Source organism: Salmo trutta, chromosome 1 (assembly GCF_901001165.1).
Source record: "Salmo trutta chromosome 1, fSalTru1.1, whole genome shotgun sequence".
NCBI lineage: Eukaryota > Metazoa > Chordata > Actinopteri > Salmoniformes > Salmonidae > Salmo > Salmo trutta.
The window spans coordinates 22,494,807-22,517,869 of NC_042957.1; the positions used below are offsets into that span (position 1 = coordinate 22,494,807).

Here is a 23,063-nt window from a genome sequence, read left to right on the forward strand (position 1 = left end):
CTGTAAGGGTGAAGAAGGTCGCAGTAGGTAGGGCTATCCATCAGGTCTCCTATGTGGAGGCTGTGAAAATAGCTGAAGGAGCGGGTGGAGATGGTAGTAAATACTGCTCAAGTTTGAAATAAGTCAAGAAAAATCGACATCATTGTTTCTGCAGCTGAACAATATCTGGGATTAAAAGATTTCACATCTGAAGAGCTCCATGGAGTACTGTCTCAAGTAGTCCCAGCCAGAGTAGGGAAGTTTGAGTTATCGAATGACTGAAGGAGTGGGAAGATTTTTCCTGATAATACTTTTTAGTTTTTGTTATTTTTTATCTTCCTGTAATGGAATTTACTTTTAATTTGTGAATGTATCCCTTATCCCTTCATCCCTGGTCCAGTTGGTGTGGGAATGCACCTCTAACTTTTGTTTGCAGACTGCCATAGTACCAAAGAAGAAGAAGAATTTGAGGGGCCGGTCTTTCGGCGTGTCATTTTCCAATTTGCAGCCAAAGATTTGTATAACTAATCCAGATAGTTATAAAAATCTGTCATAGTGGGCAGAGCCAACGAACTAATGAGATCCTATTGGCATTTATTCGCATATTTCCGTTAGGGAACGCCTACTTTGAAGTGTGCGTGTGCAATAACTAAATTCGCCCTGGCACTCCTAAACGACACAATTTTTTGAAACTTTGGCAAAGGGTAAAGTCTATAAAACGCAGTCCACTCTATTACAGATTTTAGTTTTGGAAACAGTTTTGGATATACACTTTGTATGGAGATAAAATGTTTCATCGATGAGAAAATGATCTGAATGACGGCAAAAATCCATCTCACTCCATATTCTCCCACTGCTGACCACAGTTGTTGGGCTTATTCTCGTCCCAATATTTGGTTGTGAGTGGAAACGCCCACCGGATACTTCACATTCATACATCCGGTGAATTATCTGGCTCATTGTTCTATCTGTGTGTAGCAGCGGCTATCTGGAACGAAGCAAAGCAGCCCCGGCTTTTTAGACTGGGAATCAGCTGGCTAGCTAATGGCTATGCTTCAATCAGAATGATATCGCAGCGGGAACGAGGAGAACTTGCACGTTTTTATACTGTTACGGACCCTAAAAAGCATAAGAAAGGATATACAGTGTACAAAGTCACTGCAAGGGTAAGTTGACAGAGGCTGTGTTGTTGACAGGCAGCTACCGTTAGCTAGCTACTGTGACGTTAGTTAGCAGCTAGCTAGCTAACGTTGTCATTGTTGTTTTATCCAGTGGTAGCTACAACTGCGAATACTATTCATACGCATATGTTGTAGTTGATAAATAACGACATTGTAAACCTTATGTTGGCTCCTAATATGTGTGACATTTTCAGTTCACCTGTTAACTTGCTCCCATTATTCAGCTAACGTTAACTAACTAGCTGTCAAACTAGTGCCTAGCTTGCGCTAGCTAATAACTAGCTCGTTTATGTCTGACAATGGAGATAGAAAGCTGCCTAGTTAGTCAAGCTCGGTGATAACACGATCAAGAGAGGAGATTACATTGAATGCCACATTCTGCCATATCACTACATGCTAACTAGGTAGTTAGCTAACGTCAGTTAGCTTTATTGTCAATAACAGTTAGTTAACTGAACAGTGCAATCATGAGACCAGTAAGAAGCTGCCACTTATAAGTCTAGCTTGCTGCTGCCCCAGTATCTGTACAAGCCTTTATAGCTGTCGACGATGAGTATGACGTGTCTCCTCTCTAACGCCCAGGAAGCTCCCATTCAAAATCCCATTTGATAACTCTGCATGCGTTATAATGTCAAAATACTTTAGTTACTCACAAAATATGGGGTTTCGCTGAGTAACTATCTGAATTTACTCCCGTTATGGCTGGTATGTACTTACAAAAAGGTCAAGCAACCAGAAAACAATGTACAAGTAACCGAAAAAATGCCTATTTGGCAGTGGTGGAAAAACTACTAAATTGTCATACTTGAGAAAAAGTAAAGATACAGTTCCTTAATAGAAAATGACTCAAGTAAAAGTCACTCAGTAAAATTCTACTTGAGTAAAAGTCTAAAAGTATTTGGTTTTAAATATACATAAGTATCAAAAGTAAATGGAATTGCTAAAATGTACTTAAGTTTCAAAAGTAAGAGTATAAACCATTTAAAATTTCTTATATTAAGCAAACCAGACAGCACCATTTTAATTGTTTTATTTTTATTGACTCATAGCCAGGGGCACACTCCAACACTCAGTCATAATTTACACATGAATCATTTGTCTTTAGTGAGTCTGTCAGATCAAATGCGGTAGGGATAACCAGGGATGTTTTCTTGATAAGTGAATTGGACCATTTTCCAGTCAAAATGTAACGAGTACTTTTGGGTGTCAGGGAACATGTATGGATTAAAAAGTACATAATTTTATTTTGGAATGCAGTCAAGTAAAAGTTAGCAAAAATATAAATGGTGAAGTACAGATACCCCCCAAAAACGACTTAAATACTTTACACCACTGCTCCTCGACACCTCTGTGTTGGGCTGTTGTAGACTTTCGACCTGTGCTTAGCAGTAAGGTTAGAGCTCCTCAGAATCCTTGGGACGTGAGTGCTTATACAGTTTCATTTAGACCTTATTTGGAAGTACATACTGGCCGTGACGCTTGCAGAGCTGTCTAGTGGTTTCAATCAGAGCTTCCAGAGCGTTAGAGAGGAGACACGTCATACTCACTCATTGTCGACATTTCTAGTACACAGATACTGGGGCGTCTAGTTGCATACATTTTACTAATCAGTCTCAGTAAGTGCGTATGCAGCATGAGAGAAACTGCAGTCTATGCAATTTATTGTCTAGCAAAAGGAAGTCCATTGCAACGACCCAAAGTGACCCATTGTGCAAGAGTAATCATCGTTGCATCCAGACCCACTCCCGGAGATGTTGACACTCTACCTGTTAGTTTGTATTTCACGTCAGATTCAGAAAGGTCACATCCCAGCAACACAAATTTTAGCACTATTAGAGATTATTCTCCAAAGGGAACCGTATCAAGTCTTTCCTTTTGTCACACACACGCACCCATACAAGTGAAAAAGGGTTGATTTTGTCACAAAGATGCTGATGGGAGAGAGAAAGGGTTATATAATTTCCTCCTTTGTCTGTCTGTCTGTCTGTCTCTGGCTCTGTCACTGTGAGTGGTGCCGGAGGTCAGAATACTACAGGGTTTTGAAACTGGGACACTCTCAGACAGAATGAGTCGTCAGTCTGCCCACAATGTTCTAAGGCGAGGGACAGAAATAATGAATAAATAGATGCTTCCATACCCACTACTGCAGCTTTTTTCTGTATCAGAAATGGGCTTAGGCGGTGGGTGTGACAGGGGGCGTGGCAGAGGTCAGGGCAATGAGCATAATTGGTCGTTGGCTCGGCTACATTTTAGAGAGAATTTGAGGCCCCTATCTTTGCACTGTAGACATTTTTGCATTTAAGACAATTTCCTGTAATTCTATACATTTCTCCATGGAGCTGAGATTTAGTACATTTTTAAGTTAATTTCCTGCAGTTCTACACAGCTGAGAGAAAATGTAGCATTTTTATAGCTAGGTTCCTGTAATTCTTTGCATTTTGCCATGTCTATTGCTGTTCTTTTGCTCGACAATAATAATAAAATGAATATTGCTAAATTTGCATTTTCAATTCTCTCTGACTGTCTAGCTTTTATTTTGGTGATTGTTATTTCTCAAATATTAAAAAAAATATATTGGTCCATTATCTTTTCTACATACTTTATATCTGGTTTTAGTGGTTTAAGTTGAAACTTAGTGTTTTCCTATCCTGAAAAGTAATAATAATAAAAAAACTTTTTTTTAATGCTTTTTGGACTTAGGCTACCCCAAAAAACGCTAAAATCAAAACAAACTTTATTTGTCACATGCGCCGAGTACAGCAAGTTTAGACTTTACCGTGAAATGCTTACTTACAAGCCCTTAACCAACAGTGCAGTTCAAGAAGACTTAAGAAAATATTAACCAAGTAGATGAAAACAAAAAGTAATACAAAGTAACACAATAACGAGGATATATACAAGGGCCACCGGTACCGAGTCAGTGTGCGGGGATACAGGTTAGTTGAGGTAATTTGTACATGTAGGTGGGGGTGAAGTGACTGTGCATAGATTATAAACAGCGAGAAGCAGCAGTGTACAAAAGGGGGGGGGGGTCAATGTAAATTGTCCGGTGGTGATTTTTATTAGTTGTTCAGCAGTCATATACCTTGGGGGTAGAAGCTGTTGAGGAGCCTTTTGGTCCTAGACTTGGCGCTCCGGTACCGCTTGCCATGTGGTAGCAGAGAAAACAGTCTATAACTTGGGTGACTGGAGTCTGACAATTTTATGGGCTTTCCTCTGGCCTATTGTATAGGTCCTGGATGGCAGGAAGCTTGGCCCCAGTGATGTACTGGGCCGTTCGCACTACCCTCTGTAGCGCCATACGGCCAAATGCCGAGCAGTTGCCATACCAGGCGGTGATGCAACCAGTCAGGATGCTCTCGATGGTGCAGCTGTAGAACCTTTTGAGCATCTGGGAACGCATGCCAAATCTTTTCAGTCTCCTGAGGGGGAAAAGGTTTTGCCCTCTTCAAGACTATCTTGGTGTGTTTGGACCATGATAGTTTGTTGGTGATGTGGATACCAAGGAACTTGAAACTCTCGACCCGCTCCACCACAGCCCTGTCGATGTTAATGGGGGCCTGTTCGGCCCGCCTTTTCCTGTAGTCCACGATCAGCTCCTTTGTCTTGCTCACATTGAGGGAGAGGTTGTTGTCCTTGCACCACACTGCCAGTTCTCTGACCTCCCTATAGGCTGTCTCGTTGTTGGTGATCAGGCCTACAGTGCTTCCTCCTTTTACCTTACTAGGGTAGGGGATACTATTTTCACCTCTGGATGAAAAGCGTGCCCAAGGTAAACAGCCTGCTACTCAGGCCCAGAATCTAGGATATGCATATAATTAGTAGATTTTGATAGAAAACACTCCAAAGTTTCTAAAACTCTTAAAATAATGTCTGTGAGTATAACAGAACTGAAATGGCAGGTGAAAACCTGAGGAAAATCCATCCAGGAAGTGCCATTATTTTGAAATGGCTGTTTTTCCAATGAAAGGCTATCCACCATTTAAAGGGATAGGACCCAGATTCCGTTCCCTATGGCTTCCACTAGATGTGAACAGTCTTTAGACATTGTTTCAGGCTTTTATTCTGAAAAATGAGGGAGAATGACCACATTGAGTCAGTGGATAGTGGGATGTCCCCAGAGCTGGTTCCTGTGCACGACCGAGAGCGCGCCTTTCTTGTTTTTCTTTTATATTGACGATGCTATTGTCCGGTTGAAATGATCGATTATTTAGGCTAAAAACAACCTGAGGATTGATTATAAACATCGTTTGACATGTTTCTACGAACTTTACGGATACTATTTGGCATTTTTGTCTGCCTCTTGTGACCGCATTTGAGCCATTGGATTACTGAACAAAGCGCGCCAACAAAATTGAGGTTTTTGGATATGAAGAGGGACTTTATCGAACAAAACAAACATTTATTGTGTAACTGGGAGTCTTGTGAGTGCAACCATACAAAGATCATCAAAGGTAAGTGATTCATTTTATTGCTATTTCTGACTTTCGCGACTAGTCTACTTGGCTGGTAACTAACTGTATTAAAAAAAAAAAAAAATAATAATAATATGTATATATATTTCACCTTTATTTAACCAGGTAGGCAAGTTGAGAACAAGTTCTCATTTGCAATTGCGACCTGGCCAAGATAAAGCAAAGCAGTTCGACACATACAACAACACAGAGTTACACATGGAGTAAAACAAACATACAGTCAATAATACAGTAGAAAAATAAGTCTATATACAATGTGAGCAAATGAGGTGAGATAAGGGAGGTAAAGGCAAAAAAGGCCATGGTGGAAAAGTAAATACAATATAGCAAGTAAAACAATGTAATGGTAGAATTGTAGTGGAAGAAAGTGCAAAGTAGAAATATAAATAATGGGGTGCAAAGGAGCTAAATAAATAAATACAGTAGGGCAAGAGGTAGTTGTTTGGGCTAAATTACAGATGGGCTAATGTGATGTTTTGTCTGCTGAGCGTTATCCTCAGATAATCGCATGGTTTGCTTTCGCCGTAAAGCCTTTTTGAAATCTGACACGGCGGCTGGATTAACAACAAGTTAAGCTTTATTTTGATGTATTACACTTGAGATTTCATGAAAGTTAAATATTTATACTAATTTGAATTTGGCGCTCTGCAATTTCAACGGATGTTGGACAGGGGGGACGCTACCGTCCCACACCCCCTAGAGAGGTTACAAGTTGCGAGCTTGCATTGCGGGACTTACAGGTACCCAGAGTCACGGCTTCATTGCTCCAGACCACCACAAGGGGGAGTTAAAGCACTCATTATGCATTTGGTCATCTAAAAACCTTGGGACCCAATCATATCGAGTGGTTAATGACGAATTTGACACGAGCCACCCGTCCCTGGGTGAAGATGGCTGACAAAACATTATGGTGGAACCAACTGTAAGTAGTTATAACGTCATAACGAGTCAAGCAAAAAAAATTACAATTGAGAGGAATATGTTGATGTAGAGACAAACATTTGTGCATATTTTTTTGTCATAAAGTTAATTTACGAAAATCGCTATTTAGCAAGTTAGCTGACTAGCTAACTAGCTAGTGTTATGACAGGATAATTAATTTATAATTTTTGTTGTTTAATGTTTTAGGGACTCCTGAGAGAACCAGCAAACCAGACTGTCGTCTTGTGAAACAGTGGCTGTAAAGAATCTAGCTAGATAAAGCATTTACTGTAAATTGAATGTACAATTGTGTAAGCTTGCCTTGCAATGCATCTGAAGTAACATAGATGGCTAACTATTTACTTGCTTATTGTGTTGTGGAGGATAAAAACAACTGTATGCCTATGGGTGTGTAGCTAGCTACAGTATGTAGCCCGTCTGTGTATGGACCCTAAAACGTTAGGTTCTGAATTAATATTCATACTAATCTATGAACCTCAGCTGTCATAGTTGTTGTATCAACTTCAAGTCTGAATGGCATAAATGAAGCCTATGGATAGAGTAGAATATAATAACTTTGTGCTAAGGATGCAAGGCCTATATACGTACTGTACGTACTCCTATATATGTACTGTAGTTATTACCACGCATGAGATTCCCACATTGTAGCCTGTACATTGAATATATTCACTGATAATGTACTCTACCTTGGCAAATAAAGGTGCAGTTCAGGTATGAATCTCTGAGACATACTTTGTCAGTCATATCAAACTCCATAATTTAAATGATGCTGTGTCTGCATGCATGTATTACAATTATACACTTCAACAGTGTTTAACTCCCTTCATCTACATTAATCTGAGGACACAGGATAGTATTTCAATAAGATACTTCATTTCAACCAGTGGAGAATGTGAAACGCTTTATTGAAAGAAGTTCATTATCCAGGTGTTATAAATACATAATACATGCATTATGATAATTGTAATATATTATAAATACAAGTTCAATCTGTACTTCAATGCACATATGGTGTGCATTATAAAACAAGGAAGAAAGACGAGGTGGGGAGAGAGGTGTAGAAGACAAAGGGAAAGAGGTAATATGATTAATGAATCCTCTCAGTTCATCACAATTGCGGTGTCTCCTAACCAGCCTTGGGCCCCCAGTTGGCCCGAAGGTTATCTTAACCTTTTTGGGCTACCCCCCACTTCTCTCAATTTCCGCCTGAAGACATACCCAAATCTAACTGTCTGTAGCTCAGGCCCAGATGCAAGGATATGCATTTTCTTGGTATCATTTGAAAGGAAACACTCTGAAGTTTGTGGAAATGTGAATTGAATGTAGGAGAATATAACACAATAGATCTGGTAGAAGAAAATACAAGGAAACAAACATACGTTTTCTGGTTTTTGTTATTGTTGCATCATCTTTCAACTGAACAGGAACAGCCAAACTTTCAGATATAAATTATCCCCAGCATCCTATGCAGAACATGAGGTCAACAGTATCTGAGAAAAGTTTCAGACACATATCTTCATGAATGAGCGAGCTACATGACATTGAGCATGAAGTCACCCAGGTGTCCCACACAAATGTACCAAAGTGGCCGAATTGGTACAGTGATACATTTTGATGTAAAAAAACTATATACAAAATACAAAAATTATATTCTAACACACCCCTCAAAAAAAAAAGTACCCAAAAAATTCAAAATATGAAATTTTGAAAACCTTTTAAATAACAAGGGTAACTATTTCCAGACATACAATGTACGATATTGTGAAGACCCTCAGTCCTCTACACAAAACTGTGCTGCTGGTGCCATGGCCCATAGCAGTCTCTTTCTGCTGTAAAGCATAGAGTTACTGAGCAGGTGGTACATGTGATGGGGCATTTCCTGTGACAAAGGGCACAGCGTCACCTCCCCACTGTGCCCTTTTTACCCTGAGGCACATTCATGTCTGCAGAGATGAATTTGGGCAGGTGAACACCACTGGTTGAAGGAGCAGAGGAGGTAGAGGGGACAGAGGTAAAGGGAAAAGAGGTAGAGGGGACAGAAGGTGCTGCAGTGGACTTGCTGTAGCCAGCAAGCTCCTGGATGAGCAGCTCTCGGAAGGCTAGCTGTGAGATGGGGGGTCTTTCCACAGCTCTTGGCCATTTCCTTCTGGATGATGAAGGAATTAACCACAGCAATGTCAACGAAATGATAGAAAAAAGTATTGTACCATTTCATGGTCTTGTGGAGAACATTATAGTAGCCTATCAGTGCATTTGACAGGTTTACACCCCCCATGCTCTTGTTATAGTCCTTGATAGCTGCAGGAATGGGGACATTTTTTGTGGTCCATGCCCCAGTAGCGCCCTTCACACGCCTGACGACGTGATCTCCACTGAAGGACTTGTGGATACTGGAGCACATGACCACCTCTCTGGTATCCATCCACTTCACAAAGAGCAGGCCATCTTGGCGAATCCATCGCATGCTACCCCGCTCAGCCCGCTTAGGCATGTCGTTCTCCTTGGTTTTTGGAAAGCCCACTCTGTTGGGCTGAATGGTGCCACAAGCCCACATATCCAGCTTCTTCAGGTCTGTGAACAGGGTAGGGCTTGTGTAGAAATTGTCCACAAAAAGTTTGTAGCCCTTCCCCAGCAGTTGAAAATGTAATAATGCCATGACAGAATCATAGCCGAGTCCCTTACCAGTCGCAAAACTGCTCTTCCCCTCATAAACAAAAAAAATTGCACGTGTATGCACATGCAGAATCATCCAAAACAAACAGTTTGTAACCCCATTTAGTTGGTTTGTTACACATGTATTGTTTTAGGCTGATTCTGGCCTTTGAGGCTACCATCCTCTCATCGATGGAAAGGTTCTGGGCGGGCTGAAAAATAGGTATTGCAGGCCTCAACCACACTGTGGTAGAGGTTTTATTTTGCAGAGCCTATAAATACCCTGCTGTGCCTCGCTTGTTCTCGTTGTCCTCATCAACTTTAGGGTCACTGATGTGAAGCGCCCGTGAGATTGTCAGAAACCTTTTGCATGACATGACAGTGGAGGGGAAAGGCAGTTGATAGAGGGGAGCAGTTTTCCAGTAGTGTTTCAGGGTTTTCAGCTTCACTAGACCCATGTATATGATCATTGACAAATAACAAAAAATATCTGACATGGAAATGGGCTTCCATGCCTCTTTCTTGCCTGCCTGCTTCTTAGCACCATATTTGTTAGTGTTCAAGACAAGGGAATCAATAACTGAAGATGTAAAAAACAGTTGAAAAAGTTGCATGGGGATGTAGTTGGAGGTCATGTCCAGCTGAGGTCCTGGTGGCCTTTTCAGTCTGAATATTGGAGGTGGTGGGCCCACATCCTCCTCAAGCACAGAGTGCCAACGACCCTCCTCCTCTCTGATTGCTGGTTTCTCTTTTCCCCACCTCCGCTTCTTTGTCACAGACTTCACACCTGGCCAGGCGGGGGTAGGTGTGGAGCCGGAGACAGCAGGGGTCCGGCTAGATGAACCAGCTCCTGTGGGGGATGGGCACCTTGGCAGTGGGGGCTCCCAGTCAGAATTGGAAGGACTGTGAAGACACAGACACACAGATTATATATAGAGTAGTGAACCCCATGTTTAGATAAAATACATGTAAAACATACATACATGTAAAAAATATCTAATATATACAGACAGACACACACTCAATGTTTAGCCATGTGTACTTCACACGTTTCATTACTGATTTTTAAAAAATATATATATCATGCAAAATAAAATAAAATATATATATCATACAAAATAAATGTAAAAAAAAATATGTATATATATTTGTCATACAAAAAAAATTAAAATGATATATATATATATATATATATATCATGCAAAATAAATGTAAAAAAAAAATATGTATATATATTTGTCATATATATATATCTCCAAACAACTCAAATGAATAATATTTGATATTATTAATTTCAAACAACGGCATGAGAGGTACTTATCAGTCCAAAATTGCGTCCTCTCCATGCAAAAACATTTCCTCAAACTGGGAGTCCAAACTTGACTCACAATCCGACTCCTCTTCAAGTAATTCTGTGTCACTATCTCTATAAATTTCATCAATAATGTCGTGTAGATCTGTATACCTGGACTTTGCCTTTGATTTTCCAGATTTACTCGCCATAATTCTATCGATGAAATAGCTGACAATGATCTCGACTCAACTGCTACGCGCAAACAATGTGGCTCCTTCAGGTAGAAGTTTCAATGGCGAATGGCTGTGTTACGCTCGACTTTTGTTCAGAGCTGGTCTTCCCGGATATAACCATTTAGATATTGCCGTTTACCTCAGCTCATTGGCTATCTACCAAGCTAGATTTCAAGACGATCAGTGGTCATTGGGCCGAAATACAGTCAATCAACGAAGTACTGGTCATATCATTGGCGGGCAATGAGGTCATTGTTTGGTGTGTTCAAATCAGTTCCTTTTGGTCAATACGTCCCGCAAAAATAACAATCAAGTATGGCTGTGTTACTAACAAACAGAGAATTGCAATGAAACCAACCATGACTGGATAAACGTGTGTTTAGCGTGAGTAATTACATCGAATGCGTCATCGAAAGTTGAAGGAGACGGAATTCATGACACTAGCCGTTTAGAAAATGTTTTGTGTTATGCTATAAAAATTGATTTTATCGAACAAAACGACTATTTATTGTGAAGATTGGGCCTTTTGTATCGCCAAAAGAAGATCTTCAAAGGTAATTGATTATTTTATTGATATTTCTGACTTTAGTGACGCTAATGCTTGGTTGGAAAATGCTAGTAATGCTTGTGTTTGCGGGACGCTGTCCTCAGATTATTATGTATGCTTTCACCGCAAAGCCTTTTTGAAATCGGACACTGCGGCTGGATTATCAAGATGTTAAGCTTTTAAATTATGTAAGATGCATGTATTTACAAGAATGTTTAATATTACAAATTGTGTATTTAGAATTTTTTCTCTCTGCTATTTCACCGGATGTTAGGCAGGTCCACCTAGCCCATAGAAGTTAAGAGCGGGTGAGGTGGCGATGACGGGACTGGCTTCCTCTCTCACATCAAAACATACCTGCAAACGAGAGACAGATGGATAGAGAGAGAGCATGATTAAACCTTGTTTTTTTTATTCTAACACGTCAGTCATCATAATCATCAGGAGGTGAAATGCAGAATTGACCTTGGTTCATTAACACTGGGACTACTACATCTCTGTCTGTATTTCAATGTAAAGCATCTCTTTAATAATACTTATTTTTGATCCGACCAAGTGACCTCTCACCGATTATAATGCTGTGCCCTCGGTCAGCCAGTTCAGATGCGGGACGGGTTCACCAAAACCGCTGATATAACCTAGAGGATTTAGGGAGAAGGGGGAGAGGGATGAAGTTAAGAAGAGAGACTGTTATTGTGTGTGTGTGGTCTCACCTGGTGTCCACACTAAGTGGCTGCAGAGTACTTTATGCTGAAAAACAGACACATGAGGACAAACAATAGAAGATAATGTCAATAGAAGATACTGTATGTGACGCAGACACCTATCAGAGTGTACCTGAAACATTTAAATATCGAGGGCTTTGTGTCTCACCACTTCGTTATTGCAAGGCTAACCCCCAGGTAAATCATGACTTGGCAGCAACAGATAGTCCAGTGAAAATGGCAGTGTTTGTGGTGTAAATCTGAAAATTAGTAGCTGACATCTTTAGGGTTTTTTAATTAATGCATGTGAGACAGGTTCCATGTACTACAAGACAGGCAGAGACGAAGAGAGAAAAAGAACACAGAACAGTTTAATTACCTCTGGTTAAGGACACTTTTGCCAGCAATAAAGCTTCCACGGCCTGTTCCTCGGACAGTGAACATCTGGCAATATCTACATTTTCGACCCCTTGATCAGCTCGCTCTCTGAAAGTAAAGAAGATGGCTTATTTTTTGTAGATATGAAAAAAATAACAGATATGACCATTCAATCTTAAGCAGCAATGTCATTTTCAGGATACGTCAATACAGCGCAGAAAGCTTAACACCAGGCTGGTATTGTGGTTGTTCATTAGGTGATGGGAAATATGCAATGATACCTGCACCGTCTACACGCTGCAAAGACTCGCTAACTCTTCGTGACAGACATATTGTGTTCTTTCATCCTTGTGTAAATAAAGCTAACTGTTACACTGTCATGAAATATGACTATATATCCACTATGAAACATATGACATGGCCTGCTTATGAGTTGCCATGAAAGAAAGTTAGATTAATTCAACTGAAAATGGCGAGAACAGGCGTTCATAGCTAAATACTTTTGGTTAGCTTGAGAATAATAATTGCATTATTTATCATTCTACGGTATGTATATGTAATATAGTAGAATGTTATGAACCGACACTGAATCGTAGGAGCTATGTAAAAGTTGGAAGGAAGAACGCCCAGTTCTGCTTACCTGAGATGCCATCATCACACAGTCCTTCTTCGTATGACTTCCTTTGTGTTGGAAAAAGTTTGCTTTCAGAACAATTATTTTTGATTGAAAATAAAAAAAAGTTTTGCTCTCGATAAAAAGACACAAATGTACCTCCATAGAATATAACAATTTGCCTGTGAATAACCAGTCCTTCATACAAAACAAACGGGCTACAGTATGCAGATCTCTAGATGGAAAACCGAAGGTGGTGCCATATCCTGTCAGCACGCCCACAAGCGAGCCACTCAGGCGCAGAATGATGACGCGTGGAAGAGGGAAGGGAGCTAATAACTGAACAATAGACTTCAACCTTGACTAGTTGTGATTTTTTTTTTTTTTTGTATTTTCTGTTCCATCCTAATGGTGACCCCCAGGGTTTTTCATTTTTCATGGAATAGAAACACCATAATATTAATCAAATGAATTAAGCAAGTACAAGTCAAAAGTTTGGACACACCTACTCATTCCAGGATTTTTCTTTATTTTTACTATTTTCCACATTGTAGAATAATAGTGAAGACATCACAACTATGAAATAACACGCTCTCCTGCGTGCCCCACATTCTGTAGTACAGACATGGCCTGCTCTCCTTTATGTAAGGAATTAGGCACTTTTCCAAGTTTACAACAGAATGTATTGTAGACTGCACAGTAGCCTAATAAACAAATAAACACACTTCGTTAATAAAATAATTATTAAAAAATACTCTTTCAAATTGCAGATGTTCATTTAGTTATGGATTCATAACAAATTACTATGGGAATAAATATCACTGATTTACAGAAATATTGGAACAAAGTTGTTTAATGAAGGTAAACTATTTAGAATCCTCCTGTAGGCTACTCTCTACCGTCACGTTGTACAGCGCCATATTTTCCATTCCATCCGAATGGAAACCCTGAGGGTTTAGTTTTGTTTTTCTCTGAATAGAAACACCATAATATTAATCAAATTAATTAAGCCAAATTTAAATCAATCCCATAAACTATGTTATTGCAAAAAAGGTTTTACATTCTCTGGTAATGCCAATACGGAATACTATCAAATGCAGAATTCTGTGGCAGCACGCAAGGTGTGCCGCAGTATGACGCTACTTTTAAAGAAGAAACCACTGTTCCACTGTGTCATCAGCAAACTTAATGATAGTGTTGGAGTCGTGTTTGGTGCGCAGTTGTGGGTGAACAGGGAATACAGGAGGGGACTAAGTACACACCCCTGAGGGGCCCCAGTGTTAAGGATCAGCGTGGCAGACGTGTTGTTGCCTACTCTTACCACCTGGGGGCGGCCCGTCAGGAATTCCAGGATCCAGTTGCAGAGGGAGGTGTTTAGTCCCAGGGTCCTTAGCTTAGTGATGAGCTTCATGGGAACTATGGTGTTGAACGCTGAGCTGTAGTCAATGAACAGCATTCTCACATAGGTGTTCCTTTTGTCCAGGTGAGAAAGGGCAGTGTGGAGGGCGATTGAGATTGCATCATTGCTTCCTTGGGCACAGGGACTATGGTGGTCTGCTTGAAACATCTAGGTATTACAGACTTGGTCAGGGAGAGATTGAAAATGTCAGTGAAGACACTTAACAGTTGATCCGCGCATGCTTTGAGTACACGTCCTGGTAATCCGTCTGGCCCAGCGGCTTTGTGAATGTTGACCTATTTAAAGGTTTTGTTCACATCGGCTGTGGAGAGCGTTATCACACGGTCGTCCAGAACTGCTAGTGCTCTCATGCATGCTTCAGTGTTGCTTGCCTCGAAGCGAGCATAAAAGGCATTTAGCTCGTCTGGTAGGCTTGTGTCACTGGGCACCTCGCGTCTGGGTTTCCCTTTGTAGTCCATAATAGTTTTCGAGCCCTGCCACATCCGACGAGCGTCACAGCCGGTGTAGTAGGATTCAATCTTAATCCTGTATTGACGCTTTGCTTGTTTGATGGTTCGTCTGAGGGTATAGCGGGATTTCTTATAAGCGTCCGGATTAGTCTCCCGCTCCTTGAAAGCGGTAGCTCTAGCCTTTAGCTCGATGTGGATATTGCCTGTAATCCATGGCTTCTGGTTGGGATATGTACGTACAGTCATTGTTTGAACGACGTCGTCGTCTGCACTTATTGATGAAGCCGATGACTGAGGTGGTGTACTCCTCAATGCCATTGGATGAATCCCGGAACATATTCCAGTCTGTGCTAGCAAAACAGCTCTGTAGCGTAGCATCCGCGTCATCTGACCACTTCCATATTGACCGAGTCACTGGTGCTTCCTGCATTAGTTTTTGCTTGTAAGAAGGAATTAGGAGGATAGAATTATGGTCAGATCTGCCAAATGGAGGGCGGCGGAGAGCATTGTATGCATCTCTGTGTGTGGAGTAAAGGTGGTGTCTGGTTTTATATATTTTTTTCTCTGGTTGCACATGTGACATGCTGGTAAAAAATTGGGCCAATATACCACGGCTAAGGAGTGTTCTTAGACAATCAATCAAATTGATTTATGAAGCCCTTTTTTACATCAGCCGATGTCACAAAATGCTATACGGAAACCCAGCCTAAAATCCCAAACGGCAAGCAATGCAGATGTAGAAGCACGGTGGCTAGGAAAAACTCCCTAGAAAGGCAGGAACCTATGAAGAAACTTAGAGAGGAACCAGGCTCTGAGCGGTGGCCAGGTCTCTTCTGGCTGTGCCGGGTTGAGATTATAACAGTACATGGCCAAGATGTTCAAATGTTCATAGATGACCAGCAGGGTCAGATAATAATAACCATAGTGGTTGTAGAGGGTGCAACAGGTCATCACCTCAGGAGTAAATGTTAGTTGGCTTTCACAGCTGAGCATTCAGAGTTCGAGACGGCAGGTGCACTAGAGAGAGGGAGTATAAAACAGCAGGTCTGGGACAAGGTAGCACGTCCAGTGAACATGACACAACTCGGAGTGCCTGGATATAGCTGTTTGGCCATATACCACAAACCCCCGAGGTGTCTTATTGCTATTATAAACTGGTTACCAATGTAATTAGAACAGAAAAAAAGTCATTTTTGTTCATACCCATGGTATACGGTCTGATATACCACGGCTTTCAGCCAATCAGCATTCGGGGATCAAACCACCCGGTTTATAATATGCTATAATGTCTGTATAGCAGTTATTTTTTTCCATGATACTGATGGCTCTTTATTGAAGGTATCGCAAACAAATGTTTAGGTTGTCTGTGTGCTGTTTTCCTTCATCCAGCGATCTTGGGGAGTTGCTGCCCCTTTGTGGTGTGTGTATGTATAGTGCCCTGTGTGTGCGCTCATGTGGTGACATCTCGTTTGTGCACTGCTCCCCCACTGTGTCGCTGTATAATGTCCTCATTGTCAAGCGGCTAGAACTCTGAACCCTCCTCCGCTATCTGTGAATGACTCCGCTCTCCACAGCAGAACAGGGAATGTCTACTACAGTTCTACAGGGCCCATCCATCCAGGGTCCCCATTTTCGGTCTGTAGTGCAATAGAGAAGAATAACTTTTGGTGGCGATGATGGTGGTGGGGCTTATGGTTGCTTGCTGATCCTAACCCCTCTTTTTCTCTCCTGCTCAGATCATCTCGAGAAAGAACCCGGAGGACGTCCAAGAGGTAAGAACTACAGGATTATCTGACAGTGATGGGAAGAAAGTGAGAAAAGAAGGGCTAGAGGTAAAAGAGGGAAAACGGAGAGCAGTGGCTTTGGATTTTGCTCCTATGGCTGGGCATGTTGCAGAGGTTAGTGACCACGGTTATAATGGTGGTGACCATGTTTATCTTTGTAGTAGCTGTGACAATAACAACTGTTCTTATCACAAACCAAGGACATTTTTGGTCCACCAGCCACTCTGATTTTGTTTTTACCAGCCAAAATATTTTTCTTCATAATTACACCAAAAATCACAAAAATGAGTATGCCTTCTAATGTATTACCAGTAAGAATAATGGGGTATATTGCTGAATTTCATTTCATTTTGTGACTTACGTCTTTTAACCAATGTATGTTCAAATAAATCATTTAGATCCAATAATAAGAACAAATAAGCACTTCAACAACTGACCATCAAGAACAAACAAAGTGCCTGCCCTGCCACAAAAGTGAGTGAGTGATGCAGGCTATTTATTAGTATAGTTCAGGTCTCTACGCTGACATTTTTTACAAGGAGTACATGATGTGCTCCTAAGTAGAAATGTAGAAGCACACACGTACATCTAGGATAGATCTATGCACAATTAGGTGAGACAAAAACGTTCAACTGGAACTTTAATGGACAGGCCGTTACCATGGTAACTTGGGCACTCGCTTGTCTGTGATGGAAAATAATCTGACTGCGACGTCTTCCTAGCAGCAGACGGTTGCAGCAAACTCAAACTTACATTGAAAAACAACCTAGCATGTGAACAAAATGATGTAACTGTCCAAGAAACACGAGAACAAAGTTACACTTTAGTAGCCTTTGTCAATTCGACTAACTTCTACATGTGGGCTTAAAAAAAAATATATATATATACTGTCATTTCCAGACTATTAAGCGCACCTGAATATAAGCCGCACCCACTGAATTAAAAAAAATAAATTATTTTGAACATAAATAAGCCGCACGTGTCTATAAGCCGCAGGTGCCTACCGGTACATTGAAACAAATTAACTTTACACAGGCTTTAACAAAACACGGCTTGTAACAAAAATAAATAGGCTTTAACGAAACACGGCTTGTAACAAAAATAAATAGGCTTTAACGAAACACGGCTTGTAACAAAAAATACAAAATTAGCAGTAAGCTTTAGTTGTCTTTTTGCACTGAGTCAATTCCTCACGCTGCTGTTTCCAACGTCTTATCATCGACTCATTAAGACTAAGCTCCCGTGCAGCAGCTCTATTTCCTTTTCCAACAGCCAGATCAATCGCCTTCAGCTTGAAAGCTGCATCATATGCATTTCTCCGTGTCTTTGCCATGATGAGGGTGACAAAATGACTACCGTAATCAGAATGATGGAAAGTTTGAGAGCGCTCGATTTAATCTGAACAGTAAACAAAAAAGTTGTTTGACCTTAACCTGTTCGGCAATTTCATTGGTCTAATGAAAGCTTCATGCCGCCAAAAAACTGAGCACGTCACAGAATGTATTTTATTTTATTTTTTTAATTGAAAACGGGAAAAATCCATATATTAGCCGCGTCATTGTTTAAGCCGTGAGGTTCAAAGCCTGGGAAAAAAATTGCGGCTTATAGTCCGGAATTTACGGTATAGAGCATTTGCGATTTATAGTATGTGCCCACCTGCCAACGTGGCTGGTGAAATATACATTCTTACGGCCCATGTACACCGTGCAGTGAACCCGCTTCCCATTAATTTTCAATGGAAGGAACGCGGTGAGAGCGGAGTGGTCTGGGGACCGTTGGGGGGCACGAATGTGGCGTGGGAGGCGGTGAAAAAGTCATGCATTTCCCAACTTTATGAAATCACCAGCGGCTAACGCTGGGCAACGATCAATCATATCGAGTGGTTCCCATGACGAATTTGAGACTCTGCGACCCAATGCTAGAGACTTTCTTCAGCAAAGATGGCTGATAAAAATACTAGAATGGAAGCAAATGTAAGAAATTATAATGTCATAACTAATCATGAAAAAAATGTGCAGTCGAGAGGAATAAGTTAATGTAGAGACGATTATGCATGCTTTTGTGTCAAAGTTAATTTAGGAAAAATCTCTATTTAGCAAGCTTGCTGACTAGCTAACATTAGCCAGATAGCTTTATGAGCATTTTTGTTGTTGAATGTTTTGGGACTCCTAAGAAAACCAGGCTGTTGTCTTGGGAAACAGTGGATGTAAAGAATCTAGCTAGCTAAAGCATTTACGGCAAATTTAAAGTACAATTTTGTAAGCTTGCCTTGCTGATATTTACCATGCAATGCAACTAAAGTAATGTCGTTAGCTAACTCTTTTGTTATTGCGTAGTGGAGGATAAAAATACCTGTATGCCTATGGATGTGTAGCTAGTTTTGTAGCCGATCTGTGTGTGGACCCTAAAACAGTTGGTATACATATTAGTTCAGAACAGTGATTTTAATTGCTTCCACCAGTTAATCATTAATCCCCAAGAAATTGCAGGAAATTACTGTTACACACATGACTGTTACATGCTAATATTATAATGTCAATATTAGCTAGCTAGCTATGAACCACAGCAATCATAGCCGGTTGTATTAACTTCAAGACATTCTGAATGGCATCAATGAAGCCTATGGATTGAGTAGAATATAATATAACTTTGTTGTGCCAAAGATGCAAGTCGTATATACATGTAGTTATTACCAAGCATCAGTTCCCCACATACATTGAATGTATTCTCTGATCTTGTCCTCTATCTTGGCAAATAAAGGTGTGGTTCAGGTATGAATGTCTGTGGGACATTCTTTTTTCAGTCATATCCAATACCAGGAATATCAAACTCCAGTCTTTGAATGATGCTGTGCACTGTATTTATTACAATTATACACTTCAACAGTGTTTACCATTCCTGACCCTAGGACATCAATGGTTACACGTAACATTGTCTTAGACTAGAACGCAGGATTTAACTAGTTAACTTCTTGGGGCTATGTGGGACGTTAGCGTGCCACCCGTGGCGCACCCTATCAACAGCAGGTGCATTTCAAGAGCGGCAAATTTGAAACCAAATAAATGTCAAAATTCAAATTTCTCAAACATACAACTAACTTACAGCCTTTGAAAGATAAACATCTTCTTAATCTAACCACGTTTACCGATTTCAAAAAGGTTTTACGGGGAAAGCATAAAGTTAGGTTATGTTAGGAGAGTACATTGACAATAGCTGTGTGTAGTGTATTGTCGATTCAAAGACAGGCGTCACCAAAACCATAAAATCAGCTAAAATTATGCACTAACCTTTTACAATCTCCATCAGATGACACTCCTAGGACATTATGTTAGACAATGCATGCATTTTTAGTTCTATCAAGTTCATATTTATATCTAAAAACAGCGTTTTACTATGGCGTTGATGTTCAGGAAATCGTTTCCCTCCAATACCGGCAGTCAAGTCATGACAACAAAATAATTAATTAATATTAGAAAACATTGGTAAAATATTATATTGTCATTCAAAGAATTATAGATTTACATCTCTTGAACGCAATGGACTTGCCAGATTTAAAATTAACCTTACTGGGAAATCACACTTTGCAATAATCTGAGCACTGCGCCAGAAAAATACGCATTGCGATACAGACTAACCGCCATGTTGGAGAGATCTAAAATCGAAAATACTATGTAAATAATCCATTACCTTTGATTCTCTTCATCAGATGTCACTTCCAAAGAATCCCAGGTCCATAACGAATGTAGTTTTGTTCAAAAAAGCTCATCATTTATGTCCAAAAACCTCCGTGTTGTAGCACATGATCTAAGCCAGCCGGACTTCACTTCAAGAACGGAAAAAATATATTTTCGTTCGTTCAAACATGTCAAACGTTGTATCGCATAAATCATTAGGGCCTTTTTTAACCAGAACATGAATAAAATTCAAGGCGGACCATTGGGTTCTCTTTTAAAACGTTTCGGAATGAGAGTACCCACCATCAAATCGCGCGCCAGGTGTCTAATGGGCCATCGCTGTTCCAACGCTCTTCTTCAGTCAGATCTCACTGTAGAAGACTCAAAACACTTTGTAAAGGCTGGGGACATCTTGTGGAAGCAATAGGAAGTGCCAAAATATTCCTCCTTCCCTTTGTTTTTCAATGGTATAGGCTTAAAGTCAATTCAACACATCAGGTATCCACTTCCTGTCAGAATCTGTCTCAGGGTTTTGCCTGCCAAATGAGTTCTGTTATACTCACAGACACCATTCAAACAGTTTTAGAAACTTTAGGGTGTTTTCTATCCAAACCTGAACAATAATATGCATATTCTAGCTTCTGAGTTGGTGTAATAGGCAGTTAAAAATGGGCACAGGTTAAAGGCTGATTTGTAATTCATACATACAGGACCAGAATTACAAAAACAGTACACTACACTTCCTATGCATCATATAAATAATGTAAAACAGGTTCTTCTCGCCAGCTCACTTCCTTAATCTGCACTGATCTGAGGACACAGGATAGGTGTAGTATTTAATCAAATTGGATACTTAATTTCAACCAGTAGAGAATGTGAAAAGCTTTATTGAGAAGTTCTTTATCCAAGTGTTATAAATACATAATTCATGCATTATAAATATTATTTTTGTAATATTATATTTTAAATACAAGTTGAATCGGTACTTCAATGCACATCTGGTCTGCATTAAAAACAGAGGAGGACTGAGGTGGGGAGAGAGTTGCAAGAGTGTCAAAGACACAAGGGGAAAGGGATAAGAACAGAGGAGCAGGGAAGACTGCATATGAGTAATGATTTACAGTGCTACTAAACGTCATTCTCTCAGGTCATAACAGTTACAGAAGTATCTCTAACCAGCCTTGGACCTCCAGTTGGCCCAAGGGTTATCTTAGTGGGTGAGGTGGTGATGATGGGACTGGGGGTTGGTGTCCTCTCTCACATCAAAACATACCTGCAGATGAGAGGGAGGGAGAGAGAGAGAGAGAGATGGGATGATTAAGCCTAGTCTTTTTAAATCTAACAGTATGTCTGTCATCATAATCATCAGGAGGTGAAATGCAAAACTGACCATGGATCATTAACTCTGGGACTACTACATCTCTGTCTGTATTTCAATGTAAAGCATCTATTTTATAATGTTTCATGTTGACTCGGCGAAGTGACCTCTTACCTCTGATCATGCTGTTCTCTATGTCAAGCAGTTCAGAAGCGGGAGGGGTTCACATATATAAAGAGACTGTTCAAAAGAGACAGTGTTCAACAGGAATCTCTGTGTGTGTGTGGCCTTACCTGGTGTCCAGTGTCCACACTGAGTGGCTCCAGAGTACTTTATACTGAAAAACATGCACAGACACCCGAGGACAAACAGTATAGCGTAGTAAGATAAATAATGAGATGTCTTAACGTCTATGGGCTAGACGTCCCACCCTAATCAACAGCCAGTGGAATCGCTTGGCGCGAAATACAAATACCTCAAAAATGCTATAACTTCAATTTCTCAAACATATGACTTTTTTACACCATTTTAAAGACAATACTCTCATTAATCTAACCACATTGTCCGATTTCAAAAAGGCTTTACAGCGAAAGCAAAACATTAGATTATGTCAGGAGAGTACCCTGCCAAAAATAATCACACAGCCATTTTCAAAGCAAGCATATATGTCACAAAACCAAAACCACAGCTAAATGCAGCACTAACCTTTGATCTTCATCAGATGACACTCCTAGGACATTATGTTATACAATACATGCATGTTTTGTTCAATCAAGTTCATATTTATATAAAAAAACAGCTTTTTACATAAGCATGTGATGTTCAGAACTAGCATACCCACCGAAAACTTCGGTGAATTTACTAAATTACTCATGATAAACGTTGACAAAATACATAATTCTTTTAAGAATTATAGATACAGAACTCCTTTATGCAAACGCTATGTCAGATTTTAAAATAGCTTTTCGGCGAAAGTGCATTTTGCAATATTCTGAGTACATAGCTCGGCCATCACAGGCTAGCTAATTTGACACCCACCAAGTTTGGGGCTCACTAAACTCAGAATTACTATTAGAAAAATTTGATTACCTTTGCTGTTCTTCGTCAGAATGCACTCCCAGGACTTCTACTTCAACTACAAATGTTGTTTTGGTTCCAAATAATCCATAGTTATATCTAAATACCTCCGTTTTGTTCGTGCGTTCAGGTCACTATCCGAAGAGTAACGCGCGAGCGCATTTCGTGACAAAAAAATTCAAAATATTCCATTACCATACTTAGAAGCATGTCAAACGCTGTTTAAAATCAATTTTTATGCTATTTTTCTCGTAAAATAGCGATAATATTCCAACGTTGTATTCATTCAAAGGCTGAAAGAAAAAAATTGAGAATTCTCGGGAACTCGCATCTCAGTCTCACT

The 23,063-nt window shown here is 40.2% G+C and overlaps 1 protein-coding gene across 4 annotated transcripts in view; it reads left to right on the forward strand.

Annotated features, from left to right (window-relative positions):
- The first annotated feature begins 885 nt into the window (after positions 1 to 885).
- Positions 886 to 23,063, forward strand: part of rps6kc1 (ribosomal protein S6 kinase polypeptide 1) — a 68,112-nt gene continuing 45,934 nt past the window's right edge. For 3 of the 4 annotated variants that reach the window (XR_003876220.1, XR_003876182.1, XM_029747031.1), the window contains exons 1-2: positions 886 to 1,145; positions 16,604 to 16,639. Coding sequence is in view for 1 of the 4 variants with exons in the window: in XM_029747031.1 (XP_029602891.1) it covers positions 1,044 to 1,145; positions 16,604 to 16,639 (138 nt within the window). In the remaining 3 variants the exon portion in view is untranslated. Of the gene's footprint in view, positions 1,146 to 16,400; positions 16,503 to 16,603; positions 16,640 to 23,063 lie in introns of those variants that run through there. The other variant, XM_029747082.1, reaches the window with a different exon arrangement.